At 44.7% G+C, this 22,672-nt stretch overlaps 3 protein-coding genes and 1 pseudogene across 5 annotated transcripts; all 4 read right to left on the minus strand.

Moving 5' to 3' along the window:
- Positions 1-6,474: 6,474 nt before the first annotated feature.
- Positions 6,475-9,286, minus strand: LOC101768485 (fructose-bisphosphate aldolase, chloroplastic). Its single transcript, XM_012848544.2, has 6 exons — positions 9,057-9,286; positions 8,046-8,315; positions 7,798-7,907; positions 7,624-7,714; positions 7,246-7,515; positions 6,475-7,136 (listed from the first exon to the last, which is right to left on the minus strand). Exons 1-6 carry the CDS (start codon positions 9,204-9,206, stop codon positions 6,858-6,860), a joined length of 1,170 nt encoding a protein of 389 aa, XP_012703998.1. The 5' UTR covers positions 9,207-9,286; the 3' UTR covers positions 6,475-6,857.
- Positions 9,287-10,187: 901 nt separating this feature from the next.
- LOC101778760 (integrator complex subunit 3-like) lies at positions 10,188-15,164 on the minus strand. 3 transcript variants are annotated; one of them, XM_022829405.1, is made up of 7 exons: positions 14,892-15,164; positions 14,660-14,758; positions 14,414-14,576; positions 14,115-14,193; positions 13,930-14,021; positions 13,611-13,685; positions 10,188-13,531 (listed from the first exon to the last, which is right to left on the minus strand). In XM_022829405.1, exon 7 carries the CDS (start codon positions 12,632-12,634, stop codon positions 11,057-11,059), a length of 1,578 nt encoding a protein of 525 aa, XP_022685140.1. In that variant the 5' UTR covers positions 12,635-13,531; positions 13,611-13,685; positions 13,930-14,021; positions 14,115-14,193; positions 14,414-14,576; positions 14,660-14,758; positions 14,892-15,164; the 3' UTR covers positions 10,188-11,056. The 3 variants fall into 3 exon arrangements, with proteins under 3 accessions (XP_022685140.1, XP_022685141.1, XP_022685139.1); XM_022829406.1 differs by having other exon boundaries at positions 13,626-13,685; positions 14,845-15,164; XM_022829404.1 differs by having other exon boundaries at positions 14,845-15,164.
- On the minus strand, positions 13,379-15,196 carry LOC111255726 (probable protein phosphatase 2C 45). Its single transcript, XM_022829454.1, has 8 exons — positions 14,923-15,196; positions 14,660-14,758; positions 14,414-14,476; positions 14,307-14,311; positions 14,115-14,193; positions 13,930-14,021; positions 13,611-13,685; positions 13,379-13,531 (listed from the first exon to the last, which is right to left on the minus strand). The coding sequence occupies exons 1-8, from the start codon at positions 15,194-15,196 to the stop codon at positions 13,379-13,381; spliced, it is 840 nt and encodes a 279-aa protein (XP_022685189.1).
- A 178-nt stretch (positions 15,197-15,374) lies between these two features.
- LOC101770797 lies at positions 15,375-22,300 on the minus strand (annotated as a pseudogene).
- Positions 22,301-22,672: the final 372 nt, after the last annotated feature.

Raw genomic sequence — 22,672 nt, forward strand, 5'->3', positions numbered from 1 at the left:
TGTCGGGGTTGAATTCCATATTTGTTACTTTTCTATTGGATTTGTTACTTTTCTTCTTTTTTTTTCCCCTTTCTGGCTTCCTTCATCTTCTCTTGTACTCGGTTTAGCTTTTGCGATATACAAAAGCCTTGGATCCGAGCGATCTCCAATCGTCCCGAGCAAGGTACCGCTGGCCCCCGGATACTACAGCATGTCGTGCTTTACAGCTCTCCCTCCTCTAATCGGAATCGGAGCATCTGCTTACTTTTAATCCGAAATTTCGCTGATCTTTCTGTAGGCTCCATCTATCTCAACCACAAACGTGCTGCACAAGATGCGTTAACAAAGAGGCAGTGCAAAGCAAGCACACACGTGCTAATTATTAGTTAAGGGTGTCATTATCTTCTTATTGCATTGGCAGTAGTCACTAATAGTAGTGCACGTACGCATGTGCTTCAATTTTCTACGTGTTTAAACTATAATACACGTCGTCTGCACATTTGATGAAAATCAAGATAGCTTTCACATTTTCCACTTCAATTCACATGCTGCATGCATCGAGGGGAATAATGGTATTGTCAAAACGAGCTTCATTTGCAAGTGAAGTGACAGAGTGATCAGTGATCAAGTGGTAGAGGGGAGCTTCACTTGCAAGTTCTAGAGAGAGCAATGTACATGGTGGGAGAGCACGTGCATGACAGTAACCGCACCTCTATAAAAAGGCCTAGAACACTGATGACCGACGATCCATCATCTCCCAAAGTCTCGGAGCAGACAGCATACAGCAAGCTTGGACGCCATGGCATCCGGTTCTCCTACCACCACCCTCAAGCTGACCATCACCATCGCCGGCGTGGCCTGCGCGCTGCTGCTGCTAGCCGCCGGCGCCGCGCCGCCGCCAGCGCTATCGAGAGACTTCGAGGACGACAAGGTGCACGAGTTCCTGCGGGTGCTGGACCAGGCGGCGGCGTACCGGAGGGAGTGCTTCGGCGAGTGCGCCAAGGGCTGCTACTGCTCCGACAACCCTTACAGCTGCCTCCGGGAGTGCATGCCCACCCCGCCCACCCGCCGCTGCGGCGCCACCTACGGCACCGTCCAGGACCTCTTCTCCTCCTCGGCGACCTTCGCCGCGTACACCACGCTGGAGGAGGGGGGTAGAGTTAGCGGCGATGGTGCCGCCGCCGGCGAGGGCGGCTTCTCCGGTGCGACATGAGAGACAAACCACCGTTCAATGTGTTGTTGTGTTTCTTCGCTGCTTCCCTTTAATTTTCCTCCCGTGCAGTGCGTGCTTCAAAGACGATGCATGTTGCCTAGTCGTATGCCGTGTGATCGTGTGCGTGAGCTTTTGTTTTCTTTAACGTAATAATGTGCGTGCGCTTGTGTTCATCACCTCGTGTCGTGTACTCTGGTTGACCTAGCTTGCCTGCCGTTTGTTGGTACGTATTTTTCCCATTGCCATGCATTGCTCTGTTGTTTCAGCAAATATGGTACTTTTAATTTGTAATAATGAATGGTTAACTGGGTCAGGCTCAAGCCGGAATTATAAACTAGTCTTCCTACATCAAATTAGGTGTGTTCATATTCTTCACTCAACGATTTTGAATGTATTTGTAAATTTGGAATTTTTTTACACATCAAATACGGCATATGAATGAAGCCTATGTGTGCACTACTATTTTCCAGCACTTATACTTCTTAAGTTTGGATTGCAACGGCTAGGTCAGTTTTGTGGAAGTTGATAATCTGCATGCACCTGGGCCAAACCTGAGCTCCACAGGCCAATTCTCTCTGTTCCGGCACTACTGCCACAAGTAGCCCATTTCCACATTCAGCCCAAACCAGTCAGCTCCTTCTTCCTCGTGCCCTTTTTCCTGCACATTTTGCTCAGAATCTCTAGTCAAACTGCATCACGTACTAATGTTAAAATCGCGTAATATCCAAAACTTCACAGCAATCGAATCAATAGGACACAAAAACATTCGTCTGCTCAAGTTAACAACCAAGGTAACATGCAACACTCTTGAAATAATGTGAGGATACAAATACAGCTACCCTTCACAGTTCTCACTCCAAATGGATTTCACAATGCTGCAGCAAATGGCAGGGTTCTTTGTTTTGCGAGGAACTTACGAACCGTGCGGAACCATGTTATTTCTTCAGAATTTCTATCACAGTATCCCATGTAAGCTAAAACATACCTAAACCCGTGTGCGTGCGTCCGGATAGGCCCGCGATGTACAAAACTTTTTTCTTTTTAATACAAAGATACGCAGCTCTCCTGCGTATTCACCAAAAATCCCATTTGCAGGATGTCATTGAGATTTTTTATTCATTGACACCGGATTTTCTCTTTGAGTAGCACACAGCACTCATCTATTTGGTATTTAATCTTCCAAGTTCTAATTCTCTTCCAGTCATACCGTTCTAAATGTATGCAATCAATCTCCAACATACTGAAGCCGTCCGTTCCATAACGTAGCAATTATAGGGCTCAAAACTGATTTGTGTACATAATATGCAAAACTTTGTAGTACCCAAATCCACAGGTCACGAAAAGGATTTGTATACGAGTTTGTTGGTAAGATACAGAGAGGCAAACAGGGTTACAACTATAGAAAAGCAAACCTCCGGCTGGTAAAAAAAAATACCGCCGTATCACACCACTTTAGCATGTTCAGAGTCCATGAGAGATCGAGAGTCTTTTTTACTCGGACGACAATAACTAAATATGAATTAGATTACGATGTAATAATGTTTAGAAATAATAATCATAATCAAGTCTAGTACTCTAGTTGTGTTGTATGGACAGCCAAATCACTTACATGTTTCACAATGTGTTTTGCATCTTTGGAGATTCCTTTTTCTTCCTAGGAAGATGAGATTGATCATTGTATGTACTAATTAAGTACTTCAATGCCAACCTTGCCGCGTCTGGAGACTCCCTTTTCTTCCCAGGAAGACGGTGGTTGACCATTGTACCACGCTCAATTACTAAAGGCTTGGTGAATGTACATCTAGGGAAGTATACATATGCTATGAACAATATGATTTTCCTAAATGTAACAACTGAATGCAAATCAATCCATCTAGGGTGGAACTTATCTCACTAGCCCTCGTACCATTATTGGGTTGACTCTTTTATAAAGATAATAAAGTTCAATCACCCAGCTAAAAGTAGTGGTTCGCACTTCTGAACTCTAATCTGCCAACTCATACCTTCATAGGAGTCCAGGAGTACTAACGAAAAGGGATCGAGAGATCGATGTAACTGAGAGAAACTAGCTAGCGGCAATCTCGGAACAAAAAATGTTTGGTCAACCCTGACAGATAAAACAAACCATGTCAGTGATAAGAATGCTGAACTTGCAAATAGTATACAGGATAATACGAGGTTTGCTCTTCAACGAACTGAAGATGTGAGCATTAAACTAAAAAAACATTTGTGCAGTTCATGTAATTATGTAACTCAAGATTAACATAAAAAAATATATACGTACTAATAACTCGTGCAGCTACTATGTATTTAAGGAGATGCTCAGGAGCTTGGATCTGTAGAGTACTCCTACAAGTTAGTGACAGGCCAGATGGATTACTTCTCAGAATTAGTGGGATGGTGGGAGGAGTCGCAGCTGCGTTTCCTCGTCCTGTGTAGTGTAGCCTCTTTCTCCAGTACTTCCTATTCATCTCGGCCATCTTACGCAAGTACAATATCCCATCTTGGTTAAGGTTCTTTACCTGGCTCGCCTACATAGGCGGCGACGATGCCATAGCCATATACGCCCTTGCCACCCTCTTCAATCGTCACAAGGAGGGGTGTGCCTCCCAGATAGCTAAGGACCAGAGTAGCTCCAGAATTGAGGTGGTTTGGGCGCCCATCCTCTTGATGCACCTTGATGGGCAGGACGGCATAACTGCATACAACATTGAGGACAATGAGCTTTGGAGGCGGCATGTCCTAACTGCATTGTCTCGGGTTAGTGCAAGAATCATGGTTCATAATTTCTGCATTAGCTGATTTGAGCATATTATTACTTCCGTTTTTAAATAGCTTTGCTTAGAGCTTCATAGTCAAAGTTTGGGAAGTTTGAACACAGTATACATGAAGGCGTTTAGCTAGGTTTCTCAAATGGAGATATAGTTCAAACATCATGAATAAAATATAGTCAAAGTTTGGGAAATTTTACTTCTGTTTCATCACATTTCTCAATTTTAGTCCAAACAGTGCTTAACAAGGTGTCATTAAAACAATGCTAAAAACATATCTGGGTTTCATAAGAGAGTCCTCATTATTTTTTATCCTCATATAAACATTAAAAGCAACTCAACTTTATTAACCATGACCAAAGGACTTTATGTTGCAAAACAACTTTTTTTAGCGATTGTGTAGGCAAATAAATCTACAACTTTATTAACCATGACCAAAGGACTTCATATTTTCGGTATGCGTCATTGGTTTATGCATGCCTTCGATCCCGTGAAAATATAGTTGCATTTATCTCTATATTTTTGAACAACATATCTCTTTTTTTAACAGAGAACGCTTCCTTTTCTTTTGTAGCGATCGAACTTTTTTGGTAGATTGGTTTGGGGACTCCCTATTTTTATTTTATTGAGCTGATCGGCTTGATTGTTTGCTTGTCTAATGTTTTATATCATCGGCTTGGGAGATTCTTTTTCCTATTATTATTTCCCCTTGTTGATCGAATTGTTGTTTCTGGCCAGATATGTTTTTATTGTCTATCTTAAATCATATGGACTCTTTATTTTAATCTGATCCATTATAATTTGGAACCACCAATTAAACAACCGGCCAGGTGCTTTTCTTTTTCTCTGATTGATGTGCGAGTTTTCGGGGAGACTGTAATTGGTATAGTAATAATAGATGCATGCTTCTTTATCATGTACGTATGCTTCGTTACAATTTAGTTGTCCTCATGTGCTCGGAGTATGAGCGTAAATTCCAATTTGATCCATTCATCATGGAATATAGTGCTGGACATATATGTCAAATGTAGGTATACATTTTAATATAATCCAAAGAAACAGGGATCGATGTAACACAACTGAAAAGGTCTATACACACGGAAAGCATTTGTTTTTTTTAAAAAAAAAGGTATAAGCTCACAAGTGGGCAACTTGCTGCTGATATTTTGGTTTTGTAAGGTGCAACACTCATTTCTGTTCACCTATCTCAGGTCACAGTCGGCATCTACGTGTTTTGGAAGTCTTGGACTTCGCCAAGTGAAGAAACAATATTGTGGAAAACAACACTTTTGGTTTTTGCCCCGGGGATTCTAAAATGTTTCGAGAAGCCTTGGGCTCTCAAGAACGCTTGCATCACTAGCCTGACTTCCATGTGGAGATCAGTTGAAAATGGAGAGATTAACACATTGGAAGCATTCGTGAAAGCTGCATGTAAACTTTGGCAGGATAATCCACCGTTAGAGCCTAACAATGAAGGTCCACCGTTAGAGCCTAACAATGAAGGTCCACCCTTAGAGCCTAACAATGGACCTTGTCCACCATTACAGCTTAACAATGAAGGTCCACCCTTAGAGCCTAACAATGAAGATCCACCATTAGAGCCTAATAATGAAGGTCCACCGTTACACCCTAACAATGAAGGTCCACCGTTAGAGCCTAACGATGAAGGTCCACCACCCTTAGAGCCTAACAATTCTTGTTTCTTGTAGTACTTGCTATATAATTCTTGTCACAGGACTGATTAGGCGTTGTTGAGGTCGACCGGGTCAAGCAGCTGCTCGCCATGGCGTGTTCTGCCGAGGAACGCAGCATGGGACAGCAACAGCCACAGGTGCGTCGTGAGCTCCCCGCGCCCCTGGAGGTAGATCTTATGCTTGGCCGACCTCGTCGACGCCGACAGGTGCAGCAGGAACCCCGCCCAGAACTTTGCCAGCCGCTCCCAGAGCTCGGCCGCCGCCTTGCCGGCGTACGCCGACATGAGCTTCCCCGACAGCCGCTCAAAGAGCTCGGCCGCCCTGCCGGCGTATGCTGACATGAGCTTCTCCGACAGCCGCGCGCCCATCCCGGCGATCATCGTGCTCGTGCTTCCGTCGCGCGCGAGGGAGCTGAGCCTCTCGGGGATCTCCCTCACGGCTGTGCACCCGACCAAGGCGTCGCGGACCTCGTCGCCGACAGCGCCCAATAAGTCCAGTAGCTGGGGTAGAAAAATCCTTCACCCTGTCTGTTTTCTTCTTTTCTTTTCCTTTTTTTGAGGCCATGTTTACTTCCCTCCAAACTCCCAACTTTAACACTATGCAAAAAGAAGATTCCCCATCACATCAAACTTGCGGTACATGTATGGAGTACTAAATGTAGACGAAATCAAAAACTAATTGCACAGTTTTGTTGTACTTTGCGAGACGAATCATTTGAGCCTAATTAGTCAATATTTGGACAATAATTCACAAATACAAACGAAACGCTACAGTTGCGCATTTATGGCAAAATGCCAATTTTGCCACTCCCAAATTGGGAACTAAACAAGGCCTGAGAAGCACAATGGCTTGGATTATTATAAAAGTACTTTTACATCCAGCCCCTTGCAAAAGGACCTCTGAAAGAAATTAAAATTACATTGAAGTCCTTTGGAGGTCCTCCTGTTTTCTGGAAATTGGGAATTTGCACTGCTCTTACTCGGGTCAAGCCTGAGCTATCAGACCAACACCTGTAGTACCAGCATACCACAGGCCACATAAGGTAGTAACCATGTGAATGTGAACCTGTAGTACCAGCATACCGAGGATAGTAAAATCGCAGTGTACTCTTTGTCCCGGCCCATCTGAACCTGTAATATGGCACACTGCCTACAGTGTGCCCTCGAGGTAGGTACTAGGCTACTAGCAGCGCGTATCGTCTTAGTAGACGTAGTTCTTGACGAACATTCCCTCCTTGGCCTCGGCGGCCTCGCCGTCGGAGGTGTACTTGCCGAGCTGCGCCAGGGAGTTGGCCTTGGCGCGGAGCAGCAGAGCATCCTGAGCCGCCTTCACGTTCTCTGGCCGGCCGCCCCATGTCTTGAGGCAGGTGTTCTGAAGAGCCCTGGCGTAGGAGAAGGACACATGCCACGGGTTGGGGCTCTGGTTCATGGCGTTCAGGTTCTGGGTCGCCTCAACCTCAGACTGCCCACCAGACAGGAACTGCATTTTTGTTTGGGTGCAACAGCAAAACAATTTCAGTCGTCAGAACACCATATGAATTTCTTGGCAAGTATATGCATATGCAGCAAGAGGAAAAAATGTTACAGACCATGATGCCGGGGACGGCAGGAGGGATCCTTCTGCGGAGGAGCTTGAGGGTGTAGTCGGCAACTTGCTGAGGGGTGGCCCTGTCCTTGCACTCAGCACCAGGGGTGACCATGCTGGGCTTGAGGAGGATGCCCTCGAATATCACATTGTTCTCAGCCAGGTAGTAGAAGGTCTCGGCCCACACCTTCTGTGCAACCTCGAAGGTCCTCTCGATGCCGTGCTCACCGTCAAGAAGGATTTCAGGCTCCACAATTGGCACCAGGCCGTTGTCCTAGCGTATCCACAGATAGTATATGTTTATACACATGCATGTCGAAAGGAAACCAATGGTCCTTTTTCAACTGGTGAGCGTTTCTGGCTTTTGAAAATGGTAGGATACCTGAGAAATCGCGGCATAGCGGGCAAGGCCCCAGGCAGCTTCCTTCACGGCAAGTTCAGATGGACCGTTGGGGATGCTGATAACAGTGCGCCTGTGACAGAACTTCATGTCATAAACGGGACCTATATGTCACATAACAGAAAGTAACTGCTAATGCAGGGGCACATTTCTCACCACTTGGCGAAGCGGGCACCAGCCTGGTAGTAGGCTGCTTCGCGTGAAGCAAGGCCATCAAGACCTTGGCACCATGACTCGTTGTTGGAACCAGCAAGTGGCACAAGACCCTGAGATTGAGCATAAGTTTAGAGTAATGCAATTGTCTTCTGTCTTGAAATAGATTATCACGAAACCTAGCTTCCTAAGGCTCTTATCAGAGTTGAATTCACAAAATGTCATGTGGTAGTTTAGAGCCCTCCACATACCTTGTCGACCTTGATACCGGGCACGATATTCTGCTCAACAAGGACGTCAGTAATCTTCTTGCCATCAACAGTTGACTGGTAGAGGGTCTCCTCGAAGAGGATAGCACCAGAGATGTACTGTCCCAGTCCCGGAGCACTGACAAGGAGGGTCCTGTAAGCCTGGCGGTTGGCCTCAGTGTTCTCTAGGCCAATGGAGTCAAGCCTCTTGCCGCAGGTAGCGTTTGACTCATCCATGGCAAGGATACCCCTTCCTGGAGATGCGATGGTTTTCTGCAGCAAGAAGAATAAAGCTTGTAATATTCTGAATCGTAATTGAACCGATCATCTAAACTTCCCTTGTTCAATAGAAAAGAAATTACTTTTCTAAGCTGATGAAATGTGCTTTAAAAAGTTCGAGACCGTAGCAACTTGTACAGATTATGAATTTTTCAGATGTATCGCCGAACAAAAGCAGGACCTTTCAAATTATCTAAAATGCAATCGAAATAGCTTTGAGTCAGTCAAAATTCTGTGTGGCATACTGCTTCTTAGCCTATAATTATAGCTACTGGTGTTGACCTGTGTCATGTCATGATGCAGAGATGTCTAATTTACAAATTCATCTCTGCTATGTTGTGAGTTTCCCAAGTTCTTTTTGGTTAGGTGATCACTTTTTTCTTTTGCTTCTGAAGATGTAAAACAGGGTGGAAATTTTCCTAAACCGATGCTATATAAACTATGCAGTGTGAAAATGTAGATTTAGACTAGTGTATATGCATAATCAAGTAATCTTGGGATCAAAACAGCCAATGGGTTAACTTTTCTAATGAATCCTCAAGTTGCAGTAATTGAATTATGCTAAGCAAAACTTTAGGGCGATTGCTCACCCAAGGATCTATATGTGAAGTTACTGACACTACATCATTTTCTACTTATGCAGACAAGCTTCTGCAAGTTAATAAAAACCATAAAACTAGCATACATGCATGGTAAATGGTGCAGAATTATACTTCTTGTGTTCAGAAATCATACTGCAGTTTGGACAAGCTCATCAGCGTAGGCGCTAGCACGGACAACCATGGAGACGGTCACCGGCTTGGGAGCGGCAGCCTGGCGCGTGGTGCCCCATTCGGCCGTCTTTGGAAGGAAAGACGACTTGAGGAGAGTAGCAGATAACGCCATTGCTTCTGGTCCTGAACACAAGGAGACAAGCACTATCCTTTCCTTGACACACAATCTTTCCTTAGGGGCTTGAGAAGTGTTGCACCGGCTGGCATATAAGGTTGCGCAACTGGAGGCACACAAGGACAAGAGATATGAATTGTGAGGTGGAGGCTAGCCTTCTGGATTCCTGCAATCCTCTTGCCACCCTCTCTTTTGTCCTGGCTCTGGCAGATACTTTATTTCTCCTCTCTTTTCTGTGTACCATGTAAAACTGGCAAAAGAAACATTTTCCTCTTTGTGCAACGTGGTCCGTTGAATATTGTCTGCGCATTCTTGGCCTTAAGATGGATCCTGGCTTCTGGGTTTCTATGGGTGGATTTCACCAAGAACTGTAGCCCATACGTGTCTTCCAACGGCGGAGATGCCCTGATATACTGCATCCATGAAATTGTCCCGTTGCCAGTTATTCCCGAAAAAACACAAGATTTTACAGCCAGTATTTTGGTGATAACAACGTCCAGCCGTCCGTTGTTTGCTGCATGCAGGGTTCCTTCTTTAACACACATCAACCTCCAGCCGTCCGTTGTTTGTTGCATGCAGGGTTCCTTCTTTGACACACATCCTTGCTCCTGAGAATATGCTGCTGCTTCTTGAGTCCAGTTGCAGGCTTGCAGCGGACATCCACCACTAATTTGAACAACTCCCTGCCAAAGATGCCACCAACAGGATTCCAACCATACAGCAGCATATTCCCCCCTCATGGCCTTACAAAGTGCTCTGACATTACCTAATGACATACCGTAAAAATTAACAGACCAACTGGGAGAAGAAAGAAGGTACAAATATCATATCTTGCATAGTAAAAATAGTTCTGAAATACTGAAGGGCAAAAAGGAAGAAAATGAAATTCTGCCTCTTGCAATAAACTTTGGTACCAGGGAGCAAATTGGCTTCATAGCACCTAAAGATCTCAATGAAAAGGAAAGAAACAAAGTACGATGAAAATGAAAGGGATCTTGCAATTGAATCACAAAAGCTGGACAGCTACAGAATGTTTGCAAGCACATAAATGTATATGAAAAGGATTTCAGACTGCATAAAACTAAATTGGATGGACTGCTGTAACTATCAGACTTTGGAGAAATACGTGCATACAAACGCAAACGGCCAGTGCGTATACAAACATTTTGTCATTTTGTAGGGGGGAGATATAATACTAATACAAACAAAAAGTTCCACTATCACCAAGATGCTGTGCATGGTGTTTTCTAACACATGCAAACCTTGGATCTGGACACATCACTGGAAGCATCTGTTATACTGTCTATTACAGATGATGGTAAATTCTGTACAAAGAATCATTTTCCTACTGTACTCCAATTGATCATGTCTGGGACTAATGTGAATAATGTCACAAGGAGCAAAAATTGCATCTTTGAAATGATCCAATCATCCTGCCAATGACCATAAAATCAGTGATATAATCTGTTCACGTACATGATAAGTATAACTTTGGCATCGGTCAGCAAATTCATGCCAAAGACGGTGGGAATACTACCAACAGTTAAATGCGGATGAGGTTGGCTTCTGATTTAGTCAAACATAGTGTCAAACTTAGTTTGATGTGTCTCTGTAGATGTAAATCAGGAACCAACATGCCAGCTATAGTGCCAGCCATTGATGAATGACTGCATACTCCTACTCCACATCCCTTATTCACTTCTTTCTTCTCATTGTGAAACTCAGACTCTCAGAGCACATTGAGATTCCTCTTCACGTGTGTTGCTAAAGCTCAGCAACTGCTGAATTGGTGCAGTGTTCGTTCCTGAGACAGAAGACTGACATGACAAAACCATTGATTAATAGGTCTAGCTTGAGCAAACACTCTTCTTCAACTCTGTTTCCTTAGAAACTACATCAGTTGGTTTCCCACAGGAATCTTCAGCTGCTCCAGGATTAGAGCTACTTAAAAACACCACAAGCTTCTGCCTCAGCAATGGTGATAACTTCTCACAACATGTCAATGGCTCCAACGACGGGATCACCCGTTTCTTTACCAGCACCCCAAACGCACTCCTCACGCAATGAGCAATTGCTTCCTTCCTCCTCACATCATAGTTCTCAATTAGAAGAAACAAGAACTCAAGCAGCATGTTTGTAATATCTGTATACTGAGACACCGAGTTCACCATCAAGAGCATTGCAGGCTCGATATTCATGACACTACCCCTTCCCTCCTCAAAAAACAACCAGTCATAGAACAGTGCAAGCTTTGCATTCGCCACCACATAGCCTTTGCTGCAACCTGTCAGCAGCCAGCCTATGACCGCCCAACGGGCAATAACACCAGACTGAATTACCTCATTTGTTGGGTGGTACCCGCAGCATATGAACCGCACAATGTCAGGGATCCTCTCCTCCCCTCCGGGCACCATCAGGTGCTTCATCGCAAACCAGAGCTGGTACCTCTTCTGATCCCCCCACTTCACATTGTTCATCATGAACAAGAGCTGTGTCTCCATCTCCGGCGTGATGGCCATAGCCATGCACCAACCAGGTGTGCTGATCCGGCAGACGTCACCAACACGGTGCAGAATATGGTCTCTCCAAAGTGGCTGAAACTCCAGCACGAGCGCCAGCTCATGGAGCGACCTCACAAGGTCCCTTCCGATCAATGCACACACTTGGAAGTGATCCCGCAGCATGGAGACGCAGAAAGACACCAGCCTTCCCCTGCATTCTTCAAGGGTCTTGGCGCTCTTGCACTCTTCACAATCCTTGCACTCACCGCTGCTCAGGACCGGAGCGAGGCGGTTCCTGGCGAGGAGGCGGAGGAAGGCGAAGACGGCGGAGGCTAGGAGCTGGGGCTCCTCGTCGGCGAGGAAGGAGGCGTGCTCGGTGAAAAGCTCGAGCAAGCGAGCGTCGCCGGGGAACGGCACGCGGCGGAGGAGGGAGCCGAGGAGGGGCACGAACCCCGCTGCCGCCGCGCGGGCGAGCTCCGAGGCGGCGAGGAGGAGGCGGGCGCGCGGGTGGGTGAGGAGGTGCGGAAAGGGGAGGGAGAGGAGGGCGGAGGCGAAGGCCGAGTAGAAGGCGGGAAAGCGGGCGCCGGCGGCGTGGAGGGCGACAAGGAGATGCCGCGGGAGCGGGGAGGATTGGGTGAGAATGGCGAAGGCGAGGGCGTGGGGGAGGTGCGGCGAGGAGAGGTCGGCGGGGGACGGAGACGGGGAGGGGAGGAGGAGGTGCGCGGAGAGGAAGGGGTGCTCTGGCGAGGAGGGGGAGGTTGGGGGAGGGTGGTGGTCGCCGCCGGCGAGGAGTCGCGGGGCAGGGGAAGACGGTGGCGGCGGCGGCGGCGGCATCAGGGAGGAAGAAGATTGCCAGCAGGAGGAAGGTTTAGATGAGTGTCCTGCGCATGTGTATGGGCCGAATTCCTTCGTGGGCCGGCCCATGCCTCAGCAGACGCATGGCATGAATGAATCCGACGGCCGGTTGCTCACAGCATCGGAATATAGCTTTATGATTTACAAATCGTACGCAGCGTACAGCTTGGTTCAAATCGTTCCACAGATTCAAACACACCTACTGCCAAGAAAACCTCTTTAATTTGCATGATTTCGTGAATGAACAGCACGGAAAGCTACATTTCGTCAAAGAACAAGGTTCACTTTGGATTTGGATCATACTGTATGACAACACCAGCCATATCGTCATTCTGCACTCTCGACAAACCAGCTGATTGCAGAGATCATCGAAGAGGGACAGGCGTGGACTCAAGCTGGGGCGAAGCATCTCGCCGGAATAGGATGGCCGGCGGCCCAACAGTCGACCTCTAGGGGAAGATAGTTTCCAAGCATAGTGTTTTCCCCTCATCCGGTTGTTTAATTTATTTGATAATCAGCCCATGCAAGTGAATCCGTGTGCGTGTGCCCGGTAGACCTGCGTTGTAAAACTCTCGTTAACTATTCTTCCTAGTACAAATGATATGCAACTCTGCTGCTTATTCTCGAACAAAGACATATCGTCATTCTGCTCTAGCACTCCAGTTTAGGCCAGCAGGAGCATGAGTAACATCAGGATGACAGTTTGGGGCGAGCCAGAGTCAGAGCAGACGCAGGGCCAATCTGTTTCGAGCGTCAGGTAAAAACAGCCAGACGAAGAACACATGCTGGCATGGCATGCGTGATCCTACAGGATCAGATCGAGGGCAACTCGGAGTTCTCATGCAGGAACCGGACGATCACCACCGTGGTGTTATCGGAAGTTTCCCTTTTGTAAGCTTCATTGGGAAGCTCTTTTGCTGATTCCTCGGGGTCCCAAATATGTCTCTTGGCTATGGCAACAGCTCCCTGGGAAATACACAAACTACATCAGATAGGCAGGCCAATCGCACTGAACGAAAAATATTTCGGTAATACTTTTAGGTACCTCGTTAGTGACAACCTGCCAGAGTCCATTACTAGCAAGGATGATGAATTCAAGGGAGCTGTCAACCACCACCTCCTGTACAAACAGCAAGAATCGTTTTCAGATGGTTACAGGAACTTCACGTATGGCATTGCAGCTGATAGAATCTCCATCTTTACTCTTTATGCACTCAAAAAATCGACGTACTTCCTCAAACCATGATAGAGAAAAGAAAACTATCCAGACAATCCATAAGAAAACAAAACTAAATATAAGACAAACCTTGATTGAGAAAACTATCCAGACAATCCATAACAAAACAAAACTAAATAAGACAAACCTTGATTTCTGGATCAGCGACAACATACTGCTTCAAGAGTTTATCACCAAATGCTCGAGAGACCGGGACAACACCACCCACACGCCACCCCTCTACAAAATTCCAATAACGAAACAGTAGAAATAAACGTAGCGGCGCATATTATGCAGGCAGTTTCTTTATGATAGGTTCAGAGAAATTATTACCATCCCACATAACATAGCCCCCAGCATCCTCAATTATATGTCTCTCATCTGAGTTTGTGATCCCTTGAACACATAATCGCTGCAGATTAAAGGATGGGGAAAGCATCATTAAACTGTTGAGATGCGTCAGTTTATTTGATATTAAGTTGCAATACTGCTATTCAGTTTACAGATTTGTCATGGGGGGAATACTTGACCTGGAAAACGCGCAGAATATAATATTTGAAAGTTTCTGATACAAGTGCAAGTATAGGGACACAAGACACTGAGATGTGTCATGTTTCAGAAAATAAACTTACCCTGTCCTCCTTTACAAATAACAGCTCTAGAATCTCCAACATTTGCAACAAGTAAACGACCACCTACAAAAATAGCTGTCACGGCAGTTGAGCCAGCACCTGGACCTGGTTTACTTCCTATCAACTTTCAAAAATTCTGAATCTGTGTGTTTGTAAGCTTCGGCTGCAGAAAAACAACAGAGAGAAGCAAGATCATGTTATCTTTGTGTAAAAGTATAAAGTCCACAATTGTTGATGTGAGCGTACCAATAGCAGCCTTGGTATCAGTGATGGACTTTGGATGTTCGATTAAATTTCTGAGAAGATGCTCCTTGACATATTCAGCTGCTATCGCTCCACGATGACCTACACACAGAAAACTCTGACAATTATAACAACCCAAAATGTCAAGTTCCCACAAGAACCTTCAGATGCTCCAGGATTAGAACTACTTTAAATGCCACAAGCTTCTGCATCAGCAATGGTGATAGCTTCTCACAACATGTCAATGGCTCCAACGAAGGGGGCACCCGTTTCTTCACCAGCCCCCCAAACGCACCCCCTCATGCAATGAGCAATTGCCTCCTTCCTCACATCATAGGTGCCGGGAGGAGAGAGGTCGGCGGGGGACGGAAACGAGGAGGAGAGGAGAATGTGGGCGGAGATGAAGGGGGAGAAGGGGAATGTTGGGAGCGGGTGGTGGTCGCCGCCGGCGAGGAGACGCGGGGGCGGGGAAGACGGCGCCGGGGCATCAGGGAGGAAGAAGATTGGCAGGAAGAGGTTTTGGATAGGTCTCGTGCACATGGATTGCAGATTTCTTTGTGGGCCTTCCTCTAGTAAGGCCCATAATAGCACACCACCATAAAACAAAGCCTTTTATTACATACAGCCCACACACATAGCGATTGTAATTGTTTTAGGTGAACATGAGAATTGAATTACTATACCAAAGTACATTTTGCTCAAAAAAAACCAAAGTACATGTCCAATTCATCAACTAATACATTTTTATTTTAGTTATCAGAAAATACATTTTTATGTTTACTCATTATTCTTTCGTATCACAGCACAACGAGTAAAAATCTCACATTAGTACGGCAGATCAACACATCATCCAAACACCCTAAAAGAAACAAAACAACACATCCAAAACTTCACCCCCATGAGACCGTGACAATGTAGAAGGCCATCAGGCATGGCATTCTGATAAGTGCTAGGTCACAAAGAATCAAGTGCAAGCTGTTTATCATGGTTCGACAGCATTGCCGTTCCTCATCATCGCCGAAAATTCAGTGAAGTCAATTATCCCATCCTGAAGTGAAAACGATATAAGAATCAATTAAGTGACGAAACAGCATTAAACTTAGCTAGAGTCAATAATGCAACTGAAAATGTGGAGGTAAAGAGTACACTGAATATTAAACCTACTAACATTGTTTTGATCGACATCTTTAATCATGTCCTCCAGGTGAACAACATCAAGACCAAATTGACAGCATGCTTGTGACAGCCCCTCAGTGGTTATATACCCTTTTACATCTTTGTCAAAAAATGAGAACGCTTGATTCAAGTTTTCCACCCTTTCCAGTTTATTCATGTGCAACGTAGCTGCAACGAATTCAGTGCAGTCGATGGTTCCATTCCTGTCGATATCAGCCTGATAAAAAGGTGTGACAAGACCAAGATCAACATATCATTATATTTCCCAAGAAAGTTATGATTTAAATAGTAAAGAAGCACTCACCGCATCCATTAACGTCTGGATTTCATTCTCTGACAACAATGCAGAGCCTAGCCTTTTCAAGCCAGCTTTGAGCTTATCAAATGTAATAGTTCCACTATTGTCTGTATCGAACATTTTAAACAGTTCCTTGAGGCCTCCAATCTCTTCCTCAGACATTCTTTCAGCAATAACCTACAGATTGAAAAAAAAATCCCTACAATATGTCAAACGTTTAGGACGACCATGGCATGATCCACGTCATTATTGAGTATTAGAGACATGCTACAATCTCCAGCATGCATCAAGGGACCAAATTAACAGATTTTCTGTAGTTCATTCGCAGACAAACGACAGAAAGCACATGGCAATCCATAACATCGTATCTCATATCTAATCTCCTACATCAATAGCACGGATCTGAACAAGAACCATTAGTAAATGTATAAATATGAAAAGAGGATGGAAAATGCTGGAAAAATAGAGGGAAGAAAGCTGGGTGCTATGAGACACGCAAGGGTGTGAATGTGACTACTTTGCATATAATATGGAATTAATAATGCTGACAATAATTGATAACTTATGAACTAGTACAGGTAACAGTGAGATTCCTTGAGACACAGGACGGAAATAAAGTTACATGGAGTTGGCTTTGGGATACCAAGCAATTAAGTCAACAGTATTAGTAATAACGTTAACTCTAAGGTGTTAATGTATCAGTGAACAAACCATAAAAAAAATGAAAGTGCAGAACTAGCAATTGCATCAACAGGAATAAGTAGATCTACATACCCTCAATGCCATCTTCTTGAGCATGTTCATTGCTGAAAAATGTTTCAACCTTGATAGCACAGCAGAATCAATAGGCTTATCAGGTGCCACAGAACCATCATTAAGCCATGGGTGGCCTGCCATAGAAAATGCCGTTATGAGGAATTGCCGCCGCCGCACACAAGCACACATGCCCACAGGCCACAGCACACACTAACTGAGAGAGATGAGGGGAGGGAGGGACTCACGAAGAACGTCACGAGCACTAAATCTTTTTTTAGGATCCCGAGTAAGCATATTACGGACCAGATCCTTCGCACTAGCAGAAATGCTAGGCCAGGGTGAAGATTCAAGGTCAAGTTTGCCTTGTCGAATGTCTATGGAGATTCCTTCGTAAGTTTCTGAGAGGAGAAAAGCATATACAAGAACAGAAAGCCTGTGAATTCTGATAGATGTAAACTTCGATGGTTTGAAATTTGAGAATAACAAATAGTTCACCTGCCGAAAATGGGTGTTCGCCACATAGCAAAACGTACAGAATCACCCCAGCACTCCAGACATCAGCTTCTGGACCATAACATTTCTCAGCAAGTATCTCTGGTGCAAGATAGTAGGGTTTCTCAACGTCGTCAGAGTGTCTATCTTTTCTTTGAGGAAGGACACCACAGAACTCCTCACCTGAGAAAATGGAAGGAAACGGCATGCATCATCAATAAACATATAGTGCAAGACTCACTGACCGAGAGCTTCCTAGCATAATAGGAAGGAAAAGGATGCCGTACACTAGGAAAAATAGACTTGTGCAGGGTAAAGCGAGGAGGCACTGACACCATACCAGGCTTGTAGAACACAGAGAAGACAAAGTCAGTGGCCTTGGGCGGGGCGTCCTCGGCGTCGCTGGCGAACAGGAAGTTCTCTGGCGTGAGGTAGCGGTGCATGACGCCGAGCGAATGTGACCAGGCGACGAACCCAACGATCGCCCTGATGATCTTGGCGACAGCGCCCTCACAGTAGCGGCCACCCTTGGCTCCGATCCGGTCCATGAGGTCCCCGCCGGCGCAGGGCTCCGTGACGATGTGCACGAAGGAACCTTTCTCGTACGTGCCGTCGATGCGGACGACGTTGGGGTGGTCGGACAGGTGGTGCATGACCTGGATCTCGCGCCACAAGTCATCGCAGTCCTCCCGGCACAGCAGCTTCCTCTTGGGAATGGCCTTGACCGCGTACACAGTGCTGTCGTCGACCAATGCCGTGCAATGGTACCACATGTGATCACCGTAATGGAGCTTGTTGCCGACGCGGTAGAGGTCGCGGAAGTTGGCCGTCTTGTACGGTAGCACGGACCTCCACTGTCCCAGCCGCCCCACGAACCGCGATCTCGCCTTCCTCGTCCTGTTGGCTAACCCGCTCCGGCCGGTCTGCAATGGCGTGCGCCCGGCCTATCACGTAGAAATAGAATGACATCGAGTCAATCGATGGTTCCATATAGTGATGCAAAACTCTACAGTTGTAAACATGATAAAAATAGCTTGTGCGGCAAGGCGACGATGTTGCCTGGTACAGGTTGATGTCCTAATCCAACTAGCCATATGGTGCGGCGCGGCTACACGATTGATGCCTCAATCCAACCGGCCGATATTGTTGTGTAGTTGAGTTGAGTTTGAGTAGTATGATGTTGTGCGGCGCGTGTTGATGTCCCAATCCAACCGGCCGATGCCGATGTTGTCACTACTGGGGAATAGACCTCTCATCCCGAGGCTTTGTACAGATCACTTTTTGACCCGGTACTAATGTTAGCATTAGTACCAGGTCTAACGGCTAGTCCCTGAGCCCCTTTAGTACTGGTTGGGCGCACCAACCGGTACTAAACGGTGCATATTAGTACTTGTTGGTGGCCCCAACCGTACTAATGCGCCACCCCCTTTAGTACCGGTTGGGTACTAAAGGGGGTGACCATTAGTACCGGTTGCTGCCCCAACCCGGTACTAATGTGGCACACCCCTTTGGTACCGAGTTGGGGCACCAACCGATACTAACTCCCCTCCCACCTTAGTACCGGTTGGTGCCCCCAATTGGTACTAAAGTCCCTCCTATAAATACCCCTCCTTCTTCCTCCAGCCCGAGCCATCTTCTCCAGCTCGAGCTTCACCCTATCCATGACGAAATAGGGGGAGGTGTTGCCTGATTTGTGACCATTTCTTTGGTATTTCACTCGTTCAAGTGTTCTAAAGGTTAGAAACTTCATCCTCCCTTGATACATGGTTAGTATACTAAGTTTTATGCTTTAGAGCTAGAGTAATTTGTGATTTTTAGAATAAGGTACAATGGAGAAATGTTTCATTGATATGAATGTGTTATTTAGAGCTCATATTTGTGATTTTTAGAATAAGCTATAATTTTTTGGATGCTATGTTTCGTACTAGTCAAAGAAATTGATATGAAGTTAGAGGAATAATTTCATAGTTTAAATAAATTATGGCAAATGTGAGCGAGATAAATTGTGGTACATAGAGATCGATAATAAGATGAAATAGAGGTACATAATTAGTCATTTTTAGAATAAGATGAAATTTAAATTTGTGTATTTCTATCTAAACTTTCAGCAACATTTGAGTTTGTTGTAGTGTATCATGTTGTTTGGGTCTGAAATTTTAATTTGTGTATTTCTATCTAAACTTTCAGCAACATTTGAGTTTAATGGTATTTGTATCGGTTATTTCAGCAATTACATTATCAAATTGTAGGAAACAATGTTTATTTCTCGCTTATTAAAGAATTTTTCTATATTCTCTAGCTAATTCAACATTTTTACTATATTTTCCAACTAATTCATATACTGCAGAAATAGAAAAAGAATTAATCACAGCTCGAGCTTCACCCTATCCATGGTGCCATAGGGGAGGTGCTGCCGGATTTTTGACCATTTGTTGGGCATTTCACTCGTTCAAGTGTTCTAAAGGTTAGAAACTTTATCCTCCCTTGATACAACTCTGTGGATTCCTTCTGGACGAGGTCATAAATCCAGTGGAGGAGTTTCATAATGATGGATCAAATCTGCAGCACCGTCAGGACTCGAGTTCAGAATAGTAGGTACGATATGTGTATGTGTATGCACAATATGTCTATATATATGTGTAATATTATTCATATATGTGTGTGCACAATATGTGTATATATATCTAATAGTATCTCAATGTAATATTAAAGATAAATAAAACTTTATATATATTAGCGTATTAGAACTAGTATACGTAAAGGAAAAAAATACGAAATACGAATATAGAATAAAGAAACAGAAAATAAGAAAAGAAAAGGGAAAATAAATTAGTCTGGTACTAATTAGGCCGCCCCACGCGCGGTGTGGCAGGTAACTCCCTTATAGTACCGAATTGCTAGTACCGGTTGCACAACCGGTACTAAAGGGGGTTCCGAACCGGTTCTAAACGTGGATTTCCTAGTAGTGTGTTGTTCGTTGTTTGCCTAATCTAGGCTTATTCTTCTTTTTAATATAATCATGGATTTCCTAGTAGTGTGTTGTTCGTTGTTTGGCCAGTGTGGGTTTATTCTTCTTTTTTTAATATAATTGACAGCAGCTGCCGGGTTCATTTCAAAACAAATAAAATAAAAATAGCTTCGTGTATAATTAATATGGCCATGCATGAGTCCATGATTATTATACCTCGTCCGCTTGTGGCCCTCCGTTCACGCCAGGGCACCCACTGTTCTCATCACTCCCTGTTGCGTTAAGCATTCCGATTATATCACATAATGCGGCAGGCCTTTTCGTCGGGTCAGGGTCCACACACTTCATTCCTATCTCGATGCATGCTTTTACTTGTTCACAGTAGATTTCCAAGGGTATGTACTTCGATGTCTCTACCAGCCTGCTCCTCCATTTTGCAACCACCTAACAAAAAAAATAATGACATAGTAAGTAATTGTGTCAGAATTAAAGAAGAATGAGATCAGTTCTGTTAAAAAGATATATGCCAAGGCTGAAATTGTTCATCTCACGTTCTCGGTGAATTGTTGGAAAGATGCTTCGCTACTCCGGGGATAGTCCCTTGATCCTATAAGTAACTCTATGATTATAACGCCCAAACTGAATATATCTGACTTGGTTGATATCAACCCATTATTCAAGTACTCTGGTGCCATGTATCCACTGCATTATAACAAGAGAATGTAATCAGATTTATTAATTGGAGTAATAAATAAAGAACAGTGTAAGTCTTATGATTAGCTTACAAGGTCCCCCCAGGATTTTGAGTGATCAGCCGAGATTGTTCTTGGCCAAAGAGTCTCGACATACCAAAATCTGCAATTTTTGGCACCATATAGCCATCCATCAAAATATTCTGGGGTTTAAGGTCTAAATGAAAAAGGCGCCATTTCTCGTGAAGGTAACGCAAACCGCAGCAAATTCCCTTAATTATCTCGAATATATTGTGCCACTCGAGTACAGAAGATTCAGCTGCGTAGGACAGGTAAATGGATAAGATATGTGAGATGATTAAAATTATGTTTATGGTAGGTAGCACTATCAAATCACTGCCAAAATAAATTCACAATACACATACAGTCGCATTTATGCTATGGTAACACAAGTTGAAGGTGAATGCTAGTGCTAGCTGCATACCTGAAATATAGTTATCAAGGCTCTTCTTCTCCAGATATTCAAAGCAAATCAGCCTTTCTTGCTTTTCAGCCAGGACATAATTCCGCTCGCCTATTTCAACCGCTTCCGACCTTGATTCAATACAGTAGCCTATGAGTTGGACTACATTTTTGTGCTTCAACCCGATAAGATCAGTAATTTCCTTCCGAAATTGACCATCATCCAGGTGCGTATCTGAAAGTTTCTTCACAGCAATCATCTTCCCATTTTGAAGAACGCCCTGTTCAGACTAGTATTTTCAGTACTGATCATTTGCGACCAGTATCGCTAAACACTTTGCAAAAGTGGATCGGAGGAGGGAGGAGAAAGAAACAGTACCTTGTAAACCACTCCGAACCCGCCTCTTCCCAGTTCTTGCTCCTGGGAGAAATTGCGCGTGATAGATTTCAGAAAGTCCAGTGGCAGAGGCATCGGGGTCGCACATGGATCTTCTAGCTTCCTCTCCAACGTATCAAACGACCTGCAGGGTGTAGAAGCAGAAAGGCCATGATTTTACTTGCCCGTGAGCTTGAGGCCGGCCGTCCTGGCCATAATGCCTTTGCTAGGCTTACCGTCTATGCATCTCAGCAGCAGGAGGATGTGCAACGCTTCCGACTGCAAATGTGAGCAAGACTAACAGGGATTTGAGATTCCGCCCCTCTCGCTCGTTAGAACCCAGGCCAGATCCGAACAAGCACAAGCAAGGTCAACCCACCCAGGTCACGGCTGCAATCCTGCAATTGCAACTTGGAAGGGATGGAGTTTCAGGACGACCTTTCACCTTCACATGAGACGTATTTGGAAAAAGTCAAAATCATATCTCCTGTGCAAATGGGAGCATATCATATGTTCAGATAGCACAAAAATTGGAAAGCTTAAAAGTACCAATGTGAGCCAATGGATCGTGCATCTACGGCCACGATTGATTTGAATCTCTCCCCTATACCGTTTTGTTCTAAAAAAACGAATCTCTCCTACCACTGGTGTGATGACGGATAGTTTATTTTATTTTATTTTTTTATGAAATATGGATATTTTATAGATATATATAAACCTCCAAAGCTCCAAAGTCAAATTCGAAGGAAAAGCATACCTAGAGCAGAACACAACCTCTTTATTTGCAGAAGTTTAG

The sequence above is a fragment of the Setaria italica genome, chromosome VIII (assembly GCF_000263155.2).
Source record: "Setaria italica strain Yugu1 chromosome VIII, Setaria_italica_v2.0, whole genome shotgun sequence".
NCBI lineage: Eukaryota > Viridiplantae > Streptophyta > Magnoliopsida > Poales > Poaceae > Setaria > Setaria italica.

What these genes read in the sequence shown, in the direction of transcription:
- LOC111255726 (XM_022829454.1), bottom strand. Translation starts at nt 15,196, where the DNA reads ATGTGCACGAGACCTATCCAAAACCTCTTCCTGCCAATCTTCTTCCTC. An exon ending in GGGGGCTGGTGAAGAAACGG is followed by an intron (nt 14,759 to 14,922) that starts GTGCCCCCTTCG and finishes TTCTGTGTGTAG; the next exon opens with GTCATCGTGGAGCGATAGCA. An exon ending in GGCAGGTTGTCACTAACGAG is followed by an intron (nt 13,532 to 13,610) that starts GTACCTAAAAGT and finishes TGTATTTCCCAG; the next exon opens with GGAGCTGTTGCCATAGCCAA.
- LOC101778760 (XM_022829405.1), bottom strand. Translation starts at nt 12,634, where the DNA reads ATGGGCCGGCCCACGAAGGAATTCGGCCCATACACATGCGCAGGACAC.
- LOC101768485 (XM_012848544.2), bottom strand. Translation starts at nt 9,206, where the DNA reads ATGGCGTTATCTGCTACTCTCCTCAAGTCGTCTTTCCTTCCAAAGACG. An exon ending in ATGAGCTTGTCCAAACTGCA is followed by an intron (nt 8,316 to 9,056) that starts GTATGATTTCTG and finishes TTCTTGCTGCAG; the next exon opens with AAAACCATCGCATCTCCAGG. An exon ending in CCGGTATCAAGGTCGACAAG is followed by an intron (nt 7,908 to 8,045) that starts GTATGTGGAGGG and finishes GCTCAATCTCAG; the next exon opens with GGTCTTGTGCCACTTGCTGG.